Below are 17,739 nucleotides of genomic sequence, written 5' to 3'. Positions count from 1 at the left end.
ATTCAGCTGGGTGAAAAGAAGAATATAAAACCAGGAAGAAGGGGTCAGAGGAAGGGGCATCAGACTGCTGTGTGGATGCAGTTTACATGACTACATATTTGTTATGAAGTTGTTATTTTTTTTTATCTGCTTAGTCTTTCATTTGTGGGAAAGGTTAGGAGAGGGGTTGTTGGCAATACTAGTGGGGGGAAAAAAGCTCCATTGAAACTTTTAAAAAATACACAGAAGAGAGCCGAAGAAAGCACAGACAAGCAAGGAAGTTTTGAAAGTAATGTGGAATTTCAGATATTATACCCAAAGATAAATATATATGTATGTATGTATGTATATATATATATATATATATATATATATATACACATATATATATATATACACATATATATATATATATAAAAATACATAAACTGTTTTATATATACAATACATATATGTGTACACACACACACACACACACACCCCAAGTAATGTCAACTGGAGATTCATAGTTTCATATACAATCCTGTTTTTATGTTCTGCTATGTATGTGGAAATAGTCCATTTTTTGATGTTTAAGTTTAAAAAAATTTAATTTAATAAATATTTATTGAACACCTACTCTGTACAAAGACCACTGTGCCTTTAAGTGTTGAAGAAACATAGATAAATTATCTGTCCTCAGAGTTTACAATGGGGTACTTCCTTTTCTAATCTTAATATTTCAAATCATTTAACCATACCACATATCATGCAAGTCTTTTGGCATAATTATTATTAAACACTGTAAAACTAGACATCTGTTGGTATGGTAGTCTATTTTTTCCAGCTTAAAGTGAAGAATGTTTCCTAGTGATACATACTAGGCACATAAGCAAAGAATTTCACCCTCAGACATAATACAGTCAAACACAATGTAAATAGTGCCATATTTGAACACTCAGATGCCTCTACCCAAAAATCTAGTAAATAAATTGTAATAAGAAAAAGAACAAAAAGTGAAGAGAAGAGACATAAACACATAATGTCAATTGTTTTGGGTGATTATCAATAAAATAAAGTTATGAAGAAAGGTAGGCTATCTGGTAAGAAGAGGAAACAACTAGCTGGATTTAATAATTTCAAACTTTTTTCCCCCCTGAGCTGGTACAGTATCTATGGATGTTGCCAGAGGCAAGTGATTTTGTTCAGAAAAGGGAAAAAAGATCTGGAATTAATGAAAGTGTGTATTTGAAATCTCCTAGGAGCCAAGAAATTTAGGAAATTGATGGTGCTCTGAAACCACTTAACTGTTATTACCCATTTCCAATCTGGCAATTAAGAAAAAGAAAAAGCAACTTAAAAAAATGTTCAACAACACGAAAGCCACATAAAGGGAAAGGGAAAAATATGGAGTAGCTGTGGCTTTTTTTCTGTGTAGGAGCTGTTTTTACAAATGCTATGCTGCTCTGCATTGCCAGCACCACCAAGGGTAATGCAGTTAATCTGGGAGGGAGCCACGTAAATGTGGATCCACACCCCCTCACAGCAGGGCAGCAGCATTTAATTTCTCAAACACTGTGCCAACTATTTTTCTCTTCCATGAATAAATTTAACTACAATAATGCACAATTGTGGAGAAGAAGCCATAGCTAGCCAGGACATCACTACTCTAAAATCATTAAGCTATGTATGTATGTTTAGAGCAAGAAATTGTTGGTTTTATTTGTTTAAAAGCACTGAAAATCTTTCATTATTCTGCTTGTATATGTTCTACTTTTCAGCCTTTTGGCTTTTCTTCATTGTACTGACAATATCATATCAAGCTATGGTCAGAGAAATGCTGTGCCCACCAAGCCTGTCCACAATTCTCTCCTCTGCTTCTAATCACCAGTCAATGTCTACCCAGGGGTGGGGAACCTGCGGCCTTGAGGCCACATGTGGCCTTCCAGGTCCTTGGACAAAGCCTTTTGACTGAGTCCAAGTTTTACAGAACAAATCCTTTTATTAAGGGGATTTGTTCTGTGAAGTTTGGATTCAGTCAAAGGGCCACAGTTGGGGAACTAAAGGTTCCCCACCCTGATCTCAGTGCAGCTACAAACTCCCCACCCACTGAAGGCCTTCCCAGATTAATTCTGTTCTGGGCAAATCACTGATTCAGTAACTATTGATGATGGGCCTATTACATACTTGCTTTTATGCTAGGCATATCAAGGGATATAAAGATGTCCTCAAGCTGGGTCTGCCTGGCACAGCTTGGGAAACCCTAGAGCTGTGTCAGCAATCAGGAGCATGGGCTAGAGGCAGCTCATGACTTGGTGTGAACTAGCACAAGGTACCTCTGCCAGTTCCTTAGCCATCCCTCTACTTCAGACTTACTTACTAGTACAAACATCAGAATGTTCCAGAACCACAGAAGCTGAGGACGGTTACATAACCCCTGAGAAGACAATGTCTGGGTCTGGGACTTACCTGTAAAAGGACCATTTAAGCAGGAATTGTCTCGCTGCCTTGGGGAAACTGGGGCTGCCAGCATGGTGCTTTAGAACCTGGGTGACAACATTATCGAGCCATGTGGCCCACTGATCCAGTGAGCTCTGCTGTTGCAAAGTCAGCTTGAAATCCTGCTCCAGCTTCTGTACTACACTCTCTTCACACTGGCACACCCATGAGGCTTGTTCCTGGGAGTGAGCACAAAAGGAAATCAGGAAAGAATTCAATGACAGAGTTGAGACAGGTAGCTCTAAAGTATATGAAAACATCAATGACTGATAATTTCTTCACTTCCATCTTTAATAATACTTTCTACAATAATGGTATAAAATTTTGGAACAGTATAGAGCTTTTTCATAAAATTCAAAATTCAACAAATATTTAAATGCCTATTATGTGCAAGGCACTATGCTAGCACTAGGAATGTAATTTTAAAATGACCTAGTCCTTGTCTTCAAGGGGTTTACATTTCACTTGGGAAAGAAGCAGGATGGGGATACAACAAGGAAAAGTATAATACAAAGGGAGTGATAGGCAAGGAAAAAAGACAGATAAGGTACCCTAGGAAATTCTGAGGAAAGAGATCAAATAAGAGAGACTTATTTGAGAAATCAGAAAGGAATTATTATGTGGAAATATGTTCAACATGATTGCACATGTGTAACCTATGTCAGATTGTTTGCCGTCTTGGAGGGGGATAAGAGGGAGGGAGAAAAATTTGGAACTCATATCTTATAAAAAAAATGAATGTTTAAAATACTATTAAAAAAAGAAAAGGGGGCAGGTAGGTGGTGCAGTGGATAGAGCACCGGCCTTGGAGTCAGGAGGACCTGAATTCGAATGTGACCTCAGACACATAATACTTATTAGCTTTGTGTCTCTGGGCAAGTCACTTAACCCCAATTGCCATGGTGGGGAAAAAATTAAAAAAAGAAAGAAAGGAATTAATACTTGAGCTGAATGATTCTAAAAAGCAGAGATTGATTCTCTGAATGGGGTATGGCCTATGTGAATGCATAGAGGAAGAAGATGGAATGTTAAGTTCATGGAATAGCTAATCAGTCCAGTTCAGCTGGAACACAGGCAATATAAAGGGGAACAGAGTAAAAGAAGCCTGAGAAGGCAGTTTGGAATTAGATTTTGCAGGGTTTTAAATGATAGACTAAATAGATTATATTTTGTCCTTGAGGCAATAATGAAATAAAAATTTTTGAGGTCATTGTCTTACCAACTTCATAAAAGGGTAAAGTAGAAGTTCAAAGAAAATTGAAAAATATGGAAAAAGGACCCCCAACCTGGAATTGGTGAATTCTGCAGAGCCTGATGATGGAGAAGAAACAAAGTTTAAATGAAATATAGTCCCTCACCTCATAGAGCTACCAACACACACAGCTTTAATACACAAAATCTCATGAGTTGAGAAGGACCCTAGAGGCATCTAGTCTGATCTCCTTTCTACCATGTTGGTAGCAAGTGGTCATCTTAGCCTTTGTTTGAAAATCTATTGTGAAGGAGAAGTCACTACCTCCAGAGATAGCCCATATCATTTCAGAAATCTCTAATTATTACATAATATTACATGAGATTCAAGGAGGAAAGTTCTTAATAGGCTGGAGGGAAAGGAAGATAGAGAAGGCTTCCTGGTACTTATGAGTTGGGCTTCAAAGGATGGATGGTAATTCAGTGAAAATTAAAGAATGGACAGTTTGAAATAGAAGTCACACTGTGAATCTCACCATGGAGTGAAGGAGGTGTTTGAGGGACAGAGAATAGTCCAGTTTAGTCAGAGTAAAGAATGCATAGAGAAATAATAATTACATATCCTTGGAAAGGTAGAGTGATGCCACAGTGGAAGGCTCTGACAGGCAGAAAAGCTTAAACTTGACTCAGTGAACAATAAAGAACCACTGAAGATTTCTGAGAGATGATATAGCCAAATTAACACATAAGAAAGATTATTCTAAGAGCAATATAAATGGGGAGGGGAAAGGTCAAAGGGGAAGAAGAGAAAAGGCTGGGTTGGGAAGTATTGTTAGAAGGCACTTATAATATCTCAGGTGGGTGGCAATAAAAGCATGTGCTACCCGCGGTGGTAGCAATGAGGGAATAGAGAGGAGAGAACAAACGTCAAAAGGGTAGCAAAGAAGGAATTGAGAGGACTTGATAAATTATTTGTATTTACTTACCTTTGTAGATGTCATATCCCTGGGTAGAATTCAGTCATTCATTCAATAAGTATTTATTAAAGAATGAAAATTCCTTGAGGGCAGGCACTTTTGTTTTTGTCATTATAGGTCAGACATCTGGCACTGTGCCTTGCACATATTAAGTGCTTAATCAAGTTTTGTTGAATTGAACTAACAATCAGTTGTTTATGAGAGAACTTCAGGTCACATGAGCAATACGATGGAGAACTGGACATTTTCTCTGATTCCCCATGACCTCTCAAACCTCTCCAAAATAGGAATTATATGTCAAAGATAAAGCAACTTCAGCTATCTCTATGGTCTAGCACACTCAGAATCCAAAAGAAGGGTTTAAAAAAATCCCAAACCCAGGAAATGATGCTTACTGACTGAGCTCATGTAGCACTCCCCATACTTCCCACACTACAGGCAACAAGGCTATACTAGCAGATTCAAGGACATGATATAGGCAAATAACAAAACCCACCATTAGGCCCCGGTCCTCTCCCACTCCCCTCCTGCTCCGTTCTAGTGTTAGTGGAGACCCTGGCTCCAGGCTGTAGCAGTTGTCTTAGGCCATGGCAGCCAGCTTGGCCACAAGAAGAAAAGCCTAGGGGGACTGCAACCCCTCAGGACCAGTACTGCAACGTTCTTAACTGCCAGTATGCATTTAGGGTTAGAGACAAGGAATAGAGAGAGTGGGACAGCACCATGACAGGACATTATGCATGTGGGGAGCTGTGCAGCATTCTTAGCAACCACGAAAATAAAAAAAGGGCACAGCTTGGGACAGTTCTTCTGACTACGCAAAAGTCAGATAAGGCAGAGAGCTATGCTGGTGAGCCATGAATTCTCTAGTGTGGGAGGAAACTAAGAGAAATTGAGATCTAGCCCCTCAAAGAAACCACAATGATAGGTGAGGCAGTCAGAAAGTGAATGATAGAGCAAATAAGGGGGCGGGGAAGAAAGTATCAAAGATTTCAAGAAGAAGAAAACTCTAAGACCTTGAACATAAACAGATAAATCAGCAGGCAAAACAGAAACAACATAAAGAAGTATGGCCTCCACATCTAGAAAATGAGTTCAGACATCAGTGAGTCAAATACTGCAAAACAAAGGAAAACGATCCAACATTTGATAAGACAGAGGACCGTGTGGAATTTGAGAACATGGAACCACCAACATGCTATTCCTGAGTAGATCAAAAGAGAAATGAGAATTATGAGAGCAGAATTTATGTCCCGCACAGCAAAAATAATAGGCATATTAAGAAAAACTGGAATCTGCAATAGCAAGCCTCACCAAAGAAACAGAAGAGAAAACAATAGATTAGGAATGCAAATACACAGAAGTAAAGGACAACTTAGAAAAGAAACAAAAAACTAACATTTAAAGAAAATATGCTCTCTAAGTAAAACATGCTGATCTTGAAGATAGAATGTACAAGAGATAAGATATGGATCACAGGTTTCCCAGGAGAACACAACAGAACAAAAAACCTTAACACCATAATGAAGGAAATTATAGAAGAGAACTGTCCAGAATTTATGAATATAGAAAATGAAATTCCAATTGAAAGAATTCACAGATTGCCTCCAGAAAGAAACCCAAGGATGCAAACTCCAATACACACAGTGGTTAAATTTAGCAATTCAATTCAGAAACAACAATTTCTATAAATGACCAGAAGAAAAACCTTCAAATTCAAAGGAGAGGGCATTTGAATAATGTAAGACTATTCTGGACCCACCAGAAAACATAGGAGGGAATGGAAAAATGTGTTCCAAAGAGCTCGAGAGCTTAGGATGCAACCCAGGATGGCCCGTCCTGCAAATCTGAACTTAACTACATAGAACAAAAGATGGAAATTCAATAATTAAGAAGAATTTGAAGCATTTTAAGAAAGAAAACCAGAACTAAAGAGAACACCCCAAATAACAGAAATGCAGGAACGAACAGAGCAGGCAAGGGCAGCAATGACAACAGAGTAATAATTGAAGGGACAAGTAAGAAACTTTTGTCTTTGTTTTTTGTTTTTTGTTCTTGCTAGGCAATGGGGTTAAGTGACTTGCCCAGGGTCACACAACTAGTAAGTGTTATGTATCTTAGGCCAGATTTGAACTCAGGTCCTCCTGAATCCAGGGCCGGTGCTCTATCCACTGCTCCACCTAGCTGCCCCAAGAAACTTTTTTCTAAATGTACACAGGGAGAAGAGCGCAGGCAGAACTCTGGTAAAGGTAATGGTGAAGAGGCAGACAGGGGCATTATGGATAGAACCCAGAGATGCTTTGCCTACAGGTGAATCAGTGCTTTTTTTTTTTTTCAGGACTACACTGCAACATGGTAGAGTACATGAGAGGTAGGGAGGGGACCAGGGGAACACAGAGGAGCGTGTGATGTGCTGGGGTCAAATCAAGGGCTAACAATGAAGGAACAGTGACCTCTGTGGTCTCAGAAAGAAAAGAGCCTACAGGGAAGTGGGTGAGGAGGAAGGGAGAAAGAATGAAGGGGGAGGAAAGGAAGAAAGGAGGTCTTGCTTTGGAGGTGGGAGGGGGTTTCACTGATGAAGGCTTCTAATAGCAAAGAGAAATGGTCTGTGAAGGGAGAGGGCAACCTTACACTGGAAGAGGCCTGGTGGATTTGGTGCCTGAAAAGTCTGCTTGTCCTATATTGGGGGGGGGTGGAGCTGAAACCCTGGGGGCAACTGGCAACTGGAGGAATGGAAGAACATGGACAGAGGACATTTCAAGGCAGATATAGAAAAAAAGGTAAAAAAGGAGGGCATAGATCAATGGTGGGCTAAGGATGTGGTAAGGGAGGGGCCCTACCGATGCAGCAGTGTCCTGATACCTGCCAAAATTAGCATTATTCTAAGAGCGAGACACAATGGAAAAGAGAAATCTACAGGGCAATGGGGACAAAGTGCCTACAGGGCAATGGGACAAAGTGCCTACAGGGGCGAGCCTAGGATGGACACCTGGGAAGCTGTGATTACATGAAGAATACATGCCCTTGAGGCAGCTCTCACTGATTTCAAACCTAAATCTGCTTGTTTGCAACCTCCTACCTATTGCTCCTGTCCCTGCCTCTGCTTCCTGGGCCCAAATACCAGGAGGCCTTCAAGCACCTGAAAGCAGCTGTCATGTGAGCACCTCTCGTTGTTGAGTCGTTTCAGTTGTGTTGACTCTTTGTGACCCCATTTGGGGTTTTCTTGGCAGAGATACTGTGGTGGCTTACCGTTTCCTTCTCCAGTTCATCTGACAGATAAGGAAACTGAGGCAAACAGGATTAAGTGACTTGCCCAGGATCACACCGCTGGTAAATGTCTGAGGCCGCATTTGAACTCAGGTCCTCCTGACTCCAGGGCTGCCTACCTGCCCTCACTCCCTTTTTTTTCCTCCAAGTTAAACATTCCTAGCTATTTATGCAATACTAACATGGCATGGAACAAGGCCTTTTTACCAACTCTCTAGCATATCAATGTCTTCTTTAAAATTTGATGCCCAGCACTAAGCACAGGATTCCAAATGAAGCCTGATGAGAGCAGAGTACAGAGGAACAATCACCTAATTCTTCTTAGGATCTATTCCTTTCTTAATGTAGCCCAATATTACATCAGCTTTTTTGCCTACAGAATCAAACTGCTAACTCTTCTCAAACTTGTGGTCCACTAAAATTCCTAGATCTTTTTTCAGACAAACCATCCATCTTGTACTTATAAAATTGAATTTTTGAGCCCAAGTGTAAGACTTTATCTTACTGGAGTCAACCTAGTGCTCTAATCTTTTGCTTTTTTTTTTTCAATTGTGCTTCTAGGCTAAAGTTGCCCAGACAGGACCTACACTTCTGAGGCAATGTCCCCAGACTTCAGCACAGAATAGAGAATTTAGAAGTACTGATGAACATGACGTGAGGTGGTCAATGTGTGCCAAATGCTCCAAATTACTCATAACCTCTATTCTCCCTTCCTCATTTCCCTCACCAATCATTCCTTCTTGGATCTAGGAATCTTAGACATCAAGTAATATACAGTAAGATATTCATTCATTTCTACTCATTTTGGAAGGAAAAACATTAGGAAGTCACCTGCACATTGGCAAAGTCCACTCGATTTAGGTCACTTAGCATCTGGTTTATCTGGGAAGTGTTTTGGAGGACTGCCCGGGCCGCCTGAGCAAGGTGGTTCAGGGATGTGTATCTCCGCAGAGTCTGCGCAAAGGCACTCACTACTCCAACCTGCGATACAAAGGACACTGTATGAATAATGCCTATGGACTCTTATACGGTACCTACTATGTGCCAGGCACCATGCTAAGTGCTTTACAAATTCCTTTATCCTAGTCTATTATCATTCCACCTCTCCCTCTACTTTGCAGTCCCCAGATTTGTTCTTTGTCCTCGACAAAACCTCCAGTCTCTCTGCTCCTCAGCTCTTTCCTAGGCTCTCTTTCCTACACTCACCTCCTCCCTTCTTCTACCTTACTCTGTCCTTCCCTCCCCAACACTACCAGTGATCCAGTGACACTGGCCTCCTTGCTGTTCCTCACAAGACACTCCATTTCCTAACTCTGGCATTATTTTCACCGGCTGTCCCCCATGCCTAGAATTCTCTCCCTCATCTCCATCTTCTGGTTTATCTGGATTCCTCCAAGTTTAAGTTAAAATCCCATCTTCTGCAAGAAGGCTTGCCTAATCTCCCTTAATGTTAATGCCTTCTGATGAATATCTCCTGTTTATCCTTAGCATAAGGCCTGGTACACAGTAGGTGTTTGACAGATGCTTGTTGACTTGATGACATAATTATAACACATTTAAGACAAATAAGAATAGTAATATGTCTGGAAAGACTTGCTGAATAACAGAAAGTAAAAACACAAACAAACTAGAAGAGTACACACAGTGCCTATATGACTATTCTACCTCCATACCAAGAGCATCCTTAACTGGACAATGCCTATGTGGACTTTCCCACCATCTCTCCCTCTCCCTCACCTCTCTACTTTCAGCTCCCTTTTATATGCTGTCTCCTTCCCTTGGAATAGAAAGTCCTTGAGGGTTGGGATTATCTTTTCTGTCTTACATCTGTATTTCCAAAATTTAGTAGAGTGCCTAGCACATAGTAAGCACTTAATAAATACATTACCTATCTACATGAGAAGAAAAGGGAATAAAGATAAATGAATAAAGAATTCAAATAAAGACCTAAGAGTGATTAAAGTTATATTTATTACACTAAAATTAATTTAAATGTAAATCATTACTAAGCAAGTTTAATTAGCTGTGCTGATACCCAGTTTATTGTTTCATGTGCTGCCATGGTTAAAAAATTCGTCACCACCTGGCTAGCCAATGCAAATTGGCATTAATGACAAAAGATGGGAAGTTATTTATTTCCTAGCTGTGTTTCTGACTCTAAGAACTTTGCCTCAGCTGCCCTTCTACCTTGGAACTTCTCTTAGTACTTGCGACCTTCTCACCCTACAATATCCCTCTGCCACGCCAGCCCCCTCTTCCCATTGGAGAATTCCATTTGGGATTTCATTTTGAGAATGAACTCAGACCAACCATGCTTCTTTCCCTTCCCAGCCATGCTTCTAACTCCGAAATCTTGCCATCATGTCCCCATCTTATTCACCTTCACTCCTCCAAACTCCATTATTTTGTTTTGTCTTCCCTACTAGAATATAAGCTCCCTGAAGGTAGGAACTGTTTTTCTTTTTGTTCTATTTGTATCCCTAGTGCCTGACACATATAAGTGCTTAATAAATGTTTATAACCTATCTACCAGTCACTGTTGGAGGGGATATGGGATAACAGGCAGACTGATGCACCATTGGCAGAAATGTAAAGTGGTCCAGCCACTGTATTTCTGTATTTCAATTTGGAATTATGAAAAAAGAAGTGCCTAACCTATCTACAAGCCATTGCCCCGGTGATCTTACCACTGGGCATATGTGCTGAATAAGTCGAAGACAGTAACAAAGGTTTACTATATAACAAAATATTCTGCAGCATTTTTTTTTTGTGGTAGCAAAGAACTGGAAATAAGGTGGGTGGTCACTGATTGAACAATGGCTGAAAAAAATATGATATGTGGATGTAATGGAATATTATTGTGCAGTAAAAAATGATAAATATGTGGAATTTACAGCCTTCGAAACTGCTTGTCACCTTCTCCTTGATACCCTCTGCTCTCTAGGTCACTCGGTCCTGATTCTTTGGCTACCTGTCTGACTACATCTTTTGTCTTATTTCCTGTATCTCTGTTCAGGTTATACAGTGGATATCTTCTAGGACCCTGTCCTGGGCCGCTTCTCTCTATACTATTTTGTTTGATGATTTCATCAACTCCTAATGGATTCAATGATCATTTCTATGCTGATGATTCTCAAATTTATTTACCCAGCCCGAACCTCTCTCCTAACTTCCAGTCTTACATTTCTAACTGCCTATTGGATATCTCAAACAGCATGTCCCATAGATACCTTACATTCAACATGTCCAAATTTGAACATCCCTTCCCCCGAAATCTGCCCAGTTGACTACCCAGGCTTGCAACTTAGGTGTCATTCTCAACTCCTTACTCCTCACATCCAATCTGTTGCCAATTTTTGTCAATTTTACCATAATAACATTTCTCGTATGTGTCCTCTTCTCTCCTCTGATACTATCACCACTCTGATATAGGCCTTTACTACTTTATGCCTGGACTACTGAAAAAGACTTCTGGTTGGTTTCCTTGCCTCAAGTCTCTCCTCATTCCAGTATATCTTCTGCTTGGTTGTCAAACTCATCTTTCTTAAAGCACTGATCCAACTATGTTACCCCTTACCCTTCTCCCCCCACTCCGTAAACTCCAGTATCAAATATAAAATCCTCTGTTTGACATGAAAAACCCCTCCTAACTTACCAATCTTCTTATACCTTACTCCATATCTATGTGGGCTTCCCACCCCCAACACACACATAATCCAAGATCCAATGACCTCAGCCTTCGTACTCTTCCTCCCATCTACCAACTCTCAGCATTTTCACTGGCTGTCTCCCATACCCAGAATGCTTTCCCTACTCATCCCTACCTCTTGACTTCCCTGGCTTCCTTCAAGTCCCCCCTAAAATCCCACTTTCTACAGGAAGCCTTTCCCTATCACCCTTAATGCTAGTCTCTCCCACTCTATTGATTATCTCCAATTTATCCTACATATATCTTGTATGTACATAGCTATTTGCATATTGTCTCCCCCATTAAACTATAAACTCCTTGAGAGCAGGGTCTGTCTTTTACCTTTTTTTGTATCCAGAGCTCTTAGCACAGTTCCTGACACAAAGAAGGGGCATAATAAATTTACTAAGTGACTGACTGGAGAAACATGGGAAGATTTGCATGAACTGATGCAGAGCAAAATAAGTAGAACCAAGAAAAAAAATATACAAAGATTACAACAATGTAAATATAAAGACTACTAAAAGGAAGTTGAATTCTGAGTAACTGAAAAGCCAATGAAATTCTGAGAAAAAAACAATGAAATGTACTTCCTTTATGGCCAAGAAGTGGGGGACTACACAGTACTCCAGATATGCTCTATCCAAGGATAGACCTCCCTCATTCTCAAATTATTCCTCTATCAATGAAACCTGAGCATAATTATTCTAATTACATTTAAAAAAGGAACCTGGCTATCTGATGCAAAGAACTATTCACACTTTCCAAGAATAGAGGACAACAGATCTACCTTCTTTACATTATTCTCATATTCTGATTTGGTACAGCATATTAGGATAGTGTACATCCATGCTTGGTTTTATGACTTAATCCTTACCTCTTACTTAGCAGTCTGTCCAGAGTAATTCATTCAGTCATTGTTTGCTGAGGGATTTAATCCCTGGAACACAGAATTTGACTAGACTTGGTGCTCCAATCAAGATTTACTGACTGTAATGTAAGTACCAACAACTAGCTATTGGCTCTTTTTTCCAAACCAATTACCTTTGTTTGAATGATCTGCTGGGGAAAATCACTCATAGCATTTGTCAACCAGCCTTCTAAGCTCTTTGCGAAATTTCGGATTGCCTGTGTTAAGGTACCTATAAAAGAAAAACCAAAATATTAACAACAGAAGATTTTCTTGTGCAATAATTTATTACGAGTAAATCTTTTCTCTCTGCCACTCTCTTTCTTTCCATCTCATTTGTGCCAATCCCTAGTCCTGTCCCTCTTGATGACATCTCACTTTAACCTACTTAACCTACATGACCCAGCAATCAGCCTCCCCCATCCCAGCATCTACCCTCTCTAGTTCATCCTGAACAATGCCACCAAATCAGTCTTCCTAAAACACAATTTTATTTGTATCATTATTTATTCAAAAACTATTAATTCCCTATTTTGTACCAAGTAAATTCCAGACTTCTGCACCTAGCATCCAAGGCCTTTACCATCTAGCTCACCTTATCAAATATTTTGCCCTTACGTAGACAGTACATTCTAGGCAAACTGGACAATTCAACAGTTCCTGAGCAGACCTAGAGCTTCCCATCTCCATACCCTTATCCAAGCTGTTCACTCAACCATCCACTCTCACTGCCTAACAAAATTCTACCCATGCTTCAAAACCTAGCTTGAATGTTGTCTCCTCCATGAAGTTTTCTCTGATTCATGTGGCCTAAAGTGATCTCCCTGTCTTCTGAACTCCCTTAATTCTTTGTGTCCTTTTGGGTGGCACATCACATTTTACATTGTGTATTAGCTACTTAACAACTTTTTTAAGTGATATGGCAAAACTCTATAAAGTCCAGAAAGAAGCAATATGAATGATGTAATAAAGGATGGTTAAGAAAGACAGATGAAAAAATCTGGCCTTCAGAAGTGAAGACTAAGGGAAGAACAATCTGTAAAATACAGGAAAGTTATTATTCCTTCTCCCTCTACTGAGAACAGAATCAGAGGAAGACGTATTTCACTTGTGTCAAGAAAGATATCAATTAGAAGGAAGAATCTGTCTAAATTCCTGTTGCTTGTTTGCATACCGTTTAGCACTTGATCATATAATATCTGACATTGTGTTTTATGTATGCAGTTCCTATGCCAGTATCCAGCACAGTACCTTGGACACAATTAAAGCAAGTGTTTGTTGAATAATTGAATTAATGAATCTCCATAAAAAAGCCTTTTTTTAATAGCATTTAATATTGTGTATAGCACATAGTAGGTACTTAATATATACCTGTGAATCCCATGACTGATATAGCCTTCAATATTCTAAGAATCTGTGGCATCATCACCATAGGTATTTCCTTCATGGGTGCAGCCTCTCAACATCTGGAAAAGTTTCCAGATCAGTAGGAGTTGTAGCTCTCCCGACATAGCCTTATAAAACCCAAGGTCATGTCCATTCCATCAGGAGATTTTGGAGCACAGGATAATTAGAAATTAAAACCAGTTACCAGGGAAGGATGCAGAATATGCCACCAAATATTTTTATGAAGAGATTCCAGCAGCATCCAGCAGATGAAGGCCAGAAGTGTCACCCCTAAAAAAGTCCATTCTAGCTAGCTCTGTTCCAACCAAATAAATAATGATCTTTCCCATGAGGTTTAACCCATACATGTCTGCCTGGTATTTCATAACAAAGGTCACAAAAACTAATGTCGTTACCAACATGGCCAGTTTATGAACATATCCTAATCAAGGCACTCAAGAAGGCTTAACTTCGGTTAATGCTTCTTAGTGCCGTCAACCTCTTTTTGCCTGCACAGGAATTAACAGCCTTGGATGGTGATGACATTCTTTTTCTCTTCTTGGTTTGGTAATAAGGGAAAACATCTAGACTGCATACAGAGAAAACATCTTAGGCACTAACTATAGTACGATGTTGTCATAAGCTATATTTTCTGTATAGTCCAGTAGACACAAGGGCACAAAGACATGTTTCCACCATCAGAAGAGTAGAGCTGGGCTAGAATAAGAATTTGGAACACAATTTGCTTACTGGGCACTGGTCTCAGCACATCGGGGATGAGAATCTCCACCAGAGCCTGATACAGTATGTGATCACAATTTCTCATCCACTTTAATATAGGGTCATATTTACACAGTGTAATAAGCTTGTCCTTTGGGATGACAGCAACTTCATGTTCTTCTTCACTGTATGGAAATGAACAGAATAACATCACTTGCATTCAATGTAGCTATTTTAAGCCACACCATTCTGCAAATTAATGCAAGGGGAGGTTGCCTGATGAAAACCTATTGAAAGTCACTAGAAATAAGCAGAAAATATTAACAACATGCCGAGGAAATCTGAAAAAAGCTATATTTTTTAGGTTTATTTTTATTTTTATCACCAGGCCCCTCCCACTCCTCTGTTTTTCTCCCTGTTCAGATGTTGTATTAGAGTGATGCTTCTTACCTGTTTATAAATAGCTGTCTTCTCATCCTGCACTTTGCAGGAAGCTGTATGCTTTTTAGAGAATATATTTTATCTAAACTTACTAGCAAATTGCATACAAAAGTTATTTCTAGTATTTTCTAATTCAGTTTCATGAAGATCTCTGAAATATATATTTTTTAATTCAAGTTGAAAAGTTTGAGGGTCAGCAATCTGAACCTCTCCTTATATATTATGACAATTACATAGAAAACAGTACCATTTGTTCTTTCTAAGGTTCTTTCTAGGCAGCTAGATGGTGCAGGGGATAGAACACTGGGCTTAGAGTCAGGAAGACCTGAGTTCAAGACCAGCCTCAGATATTTACTATCTATGTGACCCTGGGCAAGTCATTTTGCCTCAGTGTCCTCACCTACCTATTATAGGATCAAATGAGACAATATTTATGAAGAACATTTGTAAAGGACATAACAGGTACTTCATAAATGTGTGTTGCCTTCCTTCCCACAACTTTGTATCATCTAATTACTTAGAGTGGTTGGCAACCTGTGGCCTGCAGGTTGGATTTGGACTAAAAAGCATTTTCTATGTAGCCGGCACAGGTGGAGATCAAAAGATCTAGAATCCAGCTCTGGACTTGGCTACAGCAGATGCTTCTCAGGGGCTGAGAAGGTCCAGAGGTCATTGGGGAAGAATCTAGCCTGGAGACAAAGCTTGCATAGATTGTCCTCTCCCAAGTTAGATGATCAGAGTTCAGTCATTCACCTGGAAGGCAGAGCAGTAGAGCCGTCACCCGAGGGTGGTTTTGAACTCCAGAATGACAGCCACAGCTTCTCAATGTAGTGAAACTGAAGATTCATTACAACATCCAAAGTTGCCTAAAAATAAAGACAACTTTTTAAAATAGTGCTTGTTACATTAAGTTGTGCTTCCTTATTAGCAAAGCATTTTATGAACTGGACTAACACCATGCCCTGCAGTAGTTAGGGAGACTGCATTTATATTTTTCAGAAGGTTTCTGTAAGGAAAGTACTATGCAAAATCTTAAGAGTGTTAAAGAAATGTGAGCTCTTATTGTTACTAAAGAGAGCACACGATGTGTGGGACATCCACAGTGCCACTCAACTAGGTGATCAAAAGGCACAAGAGGTCTTAGTTCAGGGGCTTGCCCAGAGGGAGAAACTACTCTGTAATCCGGAATCAGGCCCTATCTTTCCTATGCACAGTAGTGGGCAGAGAGAGAGTAGGTGCTCCACTAACACTTGTCTCCCCTCCACACACTCTACCTTCCTCACTGGGCTTTCTAGTCTCTATCCCTAGACTTACAATGTTCATTGCTCTTCATTCCTGAAATGTCCCTCCTTTCCCCCATTTACCTGCTGAAATCTTTCTTATCCTTTAAAGGTAACCTCAACTGCTCAAGGAAGCCTCCCCTGATCCTCTTTACTGCTAATGACATTTCCCCTCAGACCTCACATAGAATTTGGTTTGTAACTCTGAAATACACTTATTATTTATCATATTTGTCTGGATGGATGTTGTACTCACTACCTCAAAAGAGTGTGAGCTCCTTGAAAGAAAGAATCACATCTTACTTAGACTCTGTATCCCAAAAGTAGCACAACACTCTGCACACAGTTGTCACAATAAAGACTGCTTTGCTTATTGATTACTATGATAAAACATTTACAGGATGCTACTGAATGCACACTAAATCTGTTCCGTGCCACCCCAAAGTTAATCACAAACTGCTTGAAGGCAGAGGCTTTGTTTTTTAAAATTTTTTATCACATTTGCATATATTAGGTACTCAATAAATGTTTGTTGAATTGTTGAATTATCCATCAATAATAATTATAAGAATACTTAGGCAATGAAATTCCCAAATGCAAACTTACTACTTTTTAGAACTAAGGCAGAAATAACAAAATAAGACCACCCAGAGGGTAATGCAGTCACCTCACAGTGTCTTCTGTAAAGAAGCTGTAGGGTCTTTATGTCATTCACAGTTATCCCCTCCTGTAAGAATACACTGCCTAGGTCAGGAGCTGGAAACTCTGGAAAGACATGGGAAACATCTAGAGAGTAGAAAAGACACAAATAATAGCAAAGGGAACATTAGGAAAATGATAAACCAAAAGTTAGATCAGAATCCACAGAGAAAGAAAACACAGGCTTGGTCAAAGCATATGATCAGAAATAGTTTTGGAAATTATAGTTGCTTAGTACTGCTGGCAAATGGATACAGAAATGCGGCAGCTAGATCTAAGATCTTTATTAAGCTCACTATAGCCAAAGGAATACAGAGAAAGTTATAGCAAGAGCAAAAGGTGCCATGCAAATACATCTATTTTTAGTCAAGAAAGTCCTCACCATGATGGCAGGGAAGTGAGTGGAGGTAGGGGATAGGGGTAGAGAGAGAGTCCTAAAGGGCGGTCTTTTTCATTTTCATCCCTAAGGGCTTACTGCCCACATCTCTGGCTCCTTCTTGTAATCTGACAGGATTAGGACTACAATATCTAGACAGTTAAATTAGTTAAAATTAGTTAGCTGACTTGTAGTCAGACATCTCCTTTGGATAACAGTGAGAAAACTGTGTTGTTCTATCAAGAAGACTAGATAAGTTTCCAAGAATGAGTGTCAGTTTTCAGGAAGATAGGTCACTACTTATAGCTCACTTGCCTAGAAGATACCCACATTGCTTTCCGAGGTGATCT

General features: G+C 39.7%; 1 protein-coding gene across 7 annotated transcripts in view; it reads right to left on the bottom strand.

Moving 5' to 3' along the window:
- The window catches only part of RFX2 (regulatory factor X2), a 168,763-nt gene that overhangs the window by 7,722 nt on the left and 143,302 nt on the right, over positions 1-17,739 (bottom strand). For all 7 annotated transcript variants that reach the window (XM_020971291.2, XM_078153973.1, XM_078153976.1 and 4 more), the window contains 6 exons: positions 16,982-17,100; positions 15,788-15,900; positions 14,624-14,778; positions 12,622-12,719; positions 8,721-8,870; positions 2,428-2,636 (listed from right to left, as the gene is read on the bottom strand). In XM_020971291.2, the coding sequence (XP_020826950.1) occupies positions 2,428-2,636; positions 8,721-8,870; positions 12,622-12,719; positions 14,624-14,778; positions 15,788-15,900; positions 16,982-17,100 (844 nt within the window). The remainder of the gene's footprint in view (positions 1-2,427; positions 2,637-8,720; positions 8,871-12,621; positions 12,720-14,623; positions 14,779-15,787; positions 15,901-16,981; positions 17,101-17,739) is intronic.

The sequence above is a fragment of the Phascolarctos cinereus genome, unplaced genomic scaffold (assembly GCF_003287225.1).
Source record: "Phascolarctos cinereus isolate Bilbo 61053 unplaced genomic scaffold, phaCin_HiC Scaffold_4;HRSCAF=312, whole genome shotgun sequence".
Taxonomy (NCBI): Eukaryota; Metazoa; Chordata; class Mammalia; order Diprotodontia; family Phascolarctidae; genus Phascolarctos; species Phascolarctos cinereus.
This window is presented reverse-complemented; position numbering and strand designations above follow the sequence as displayed.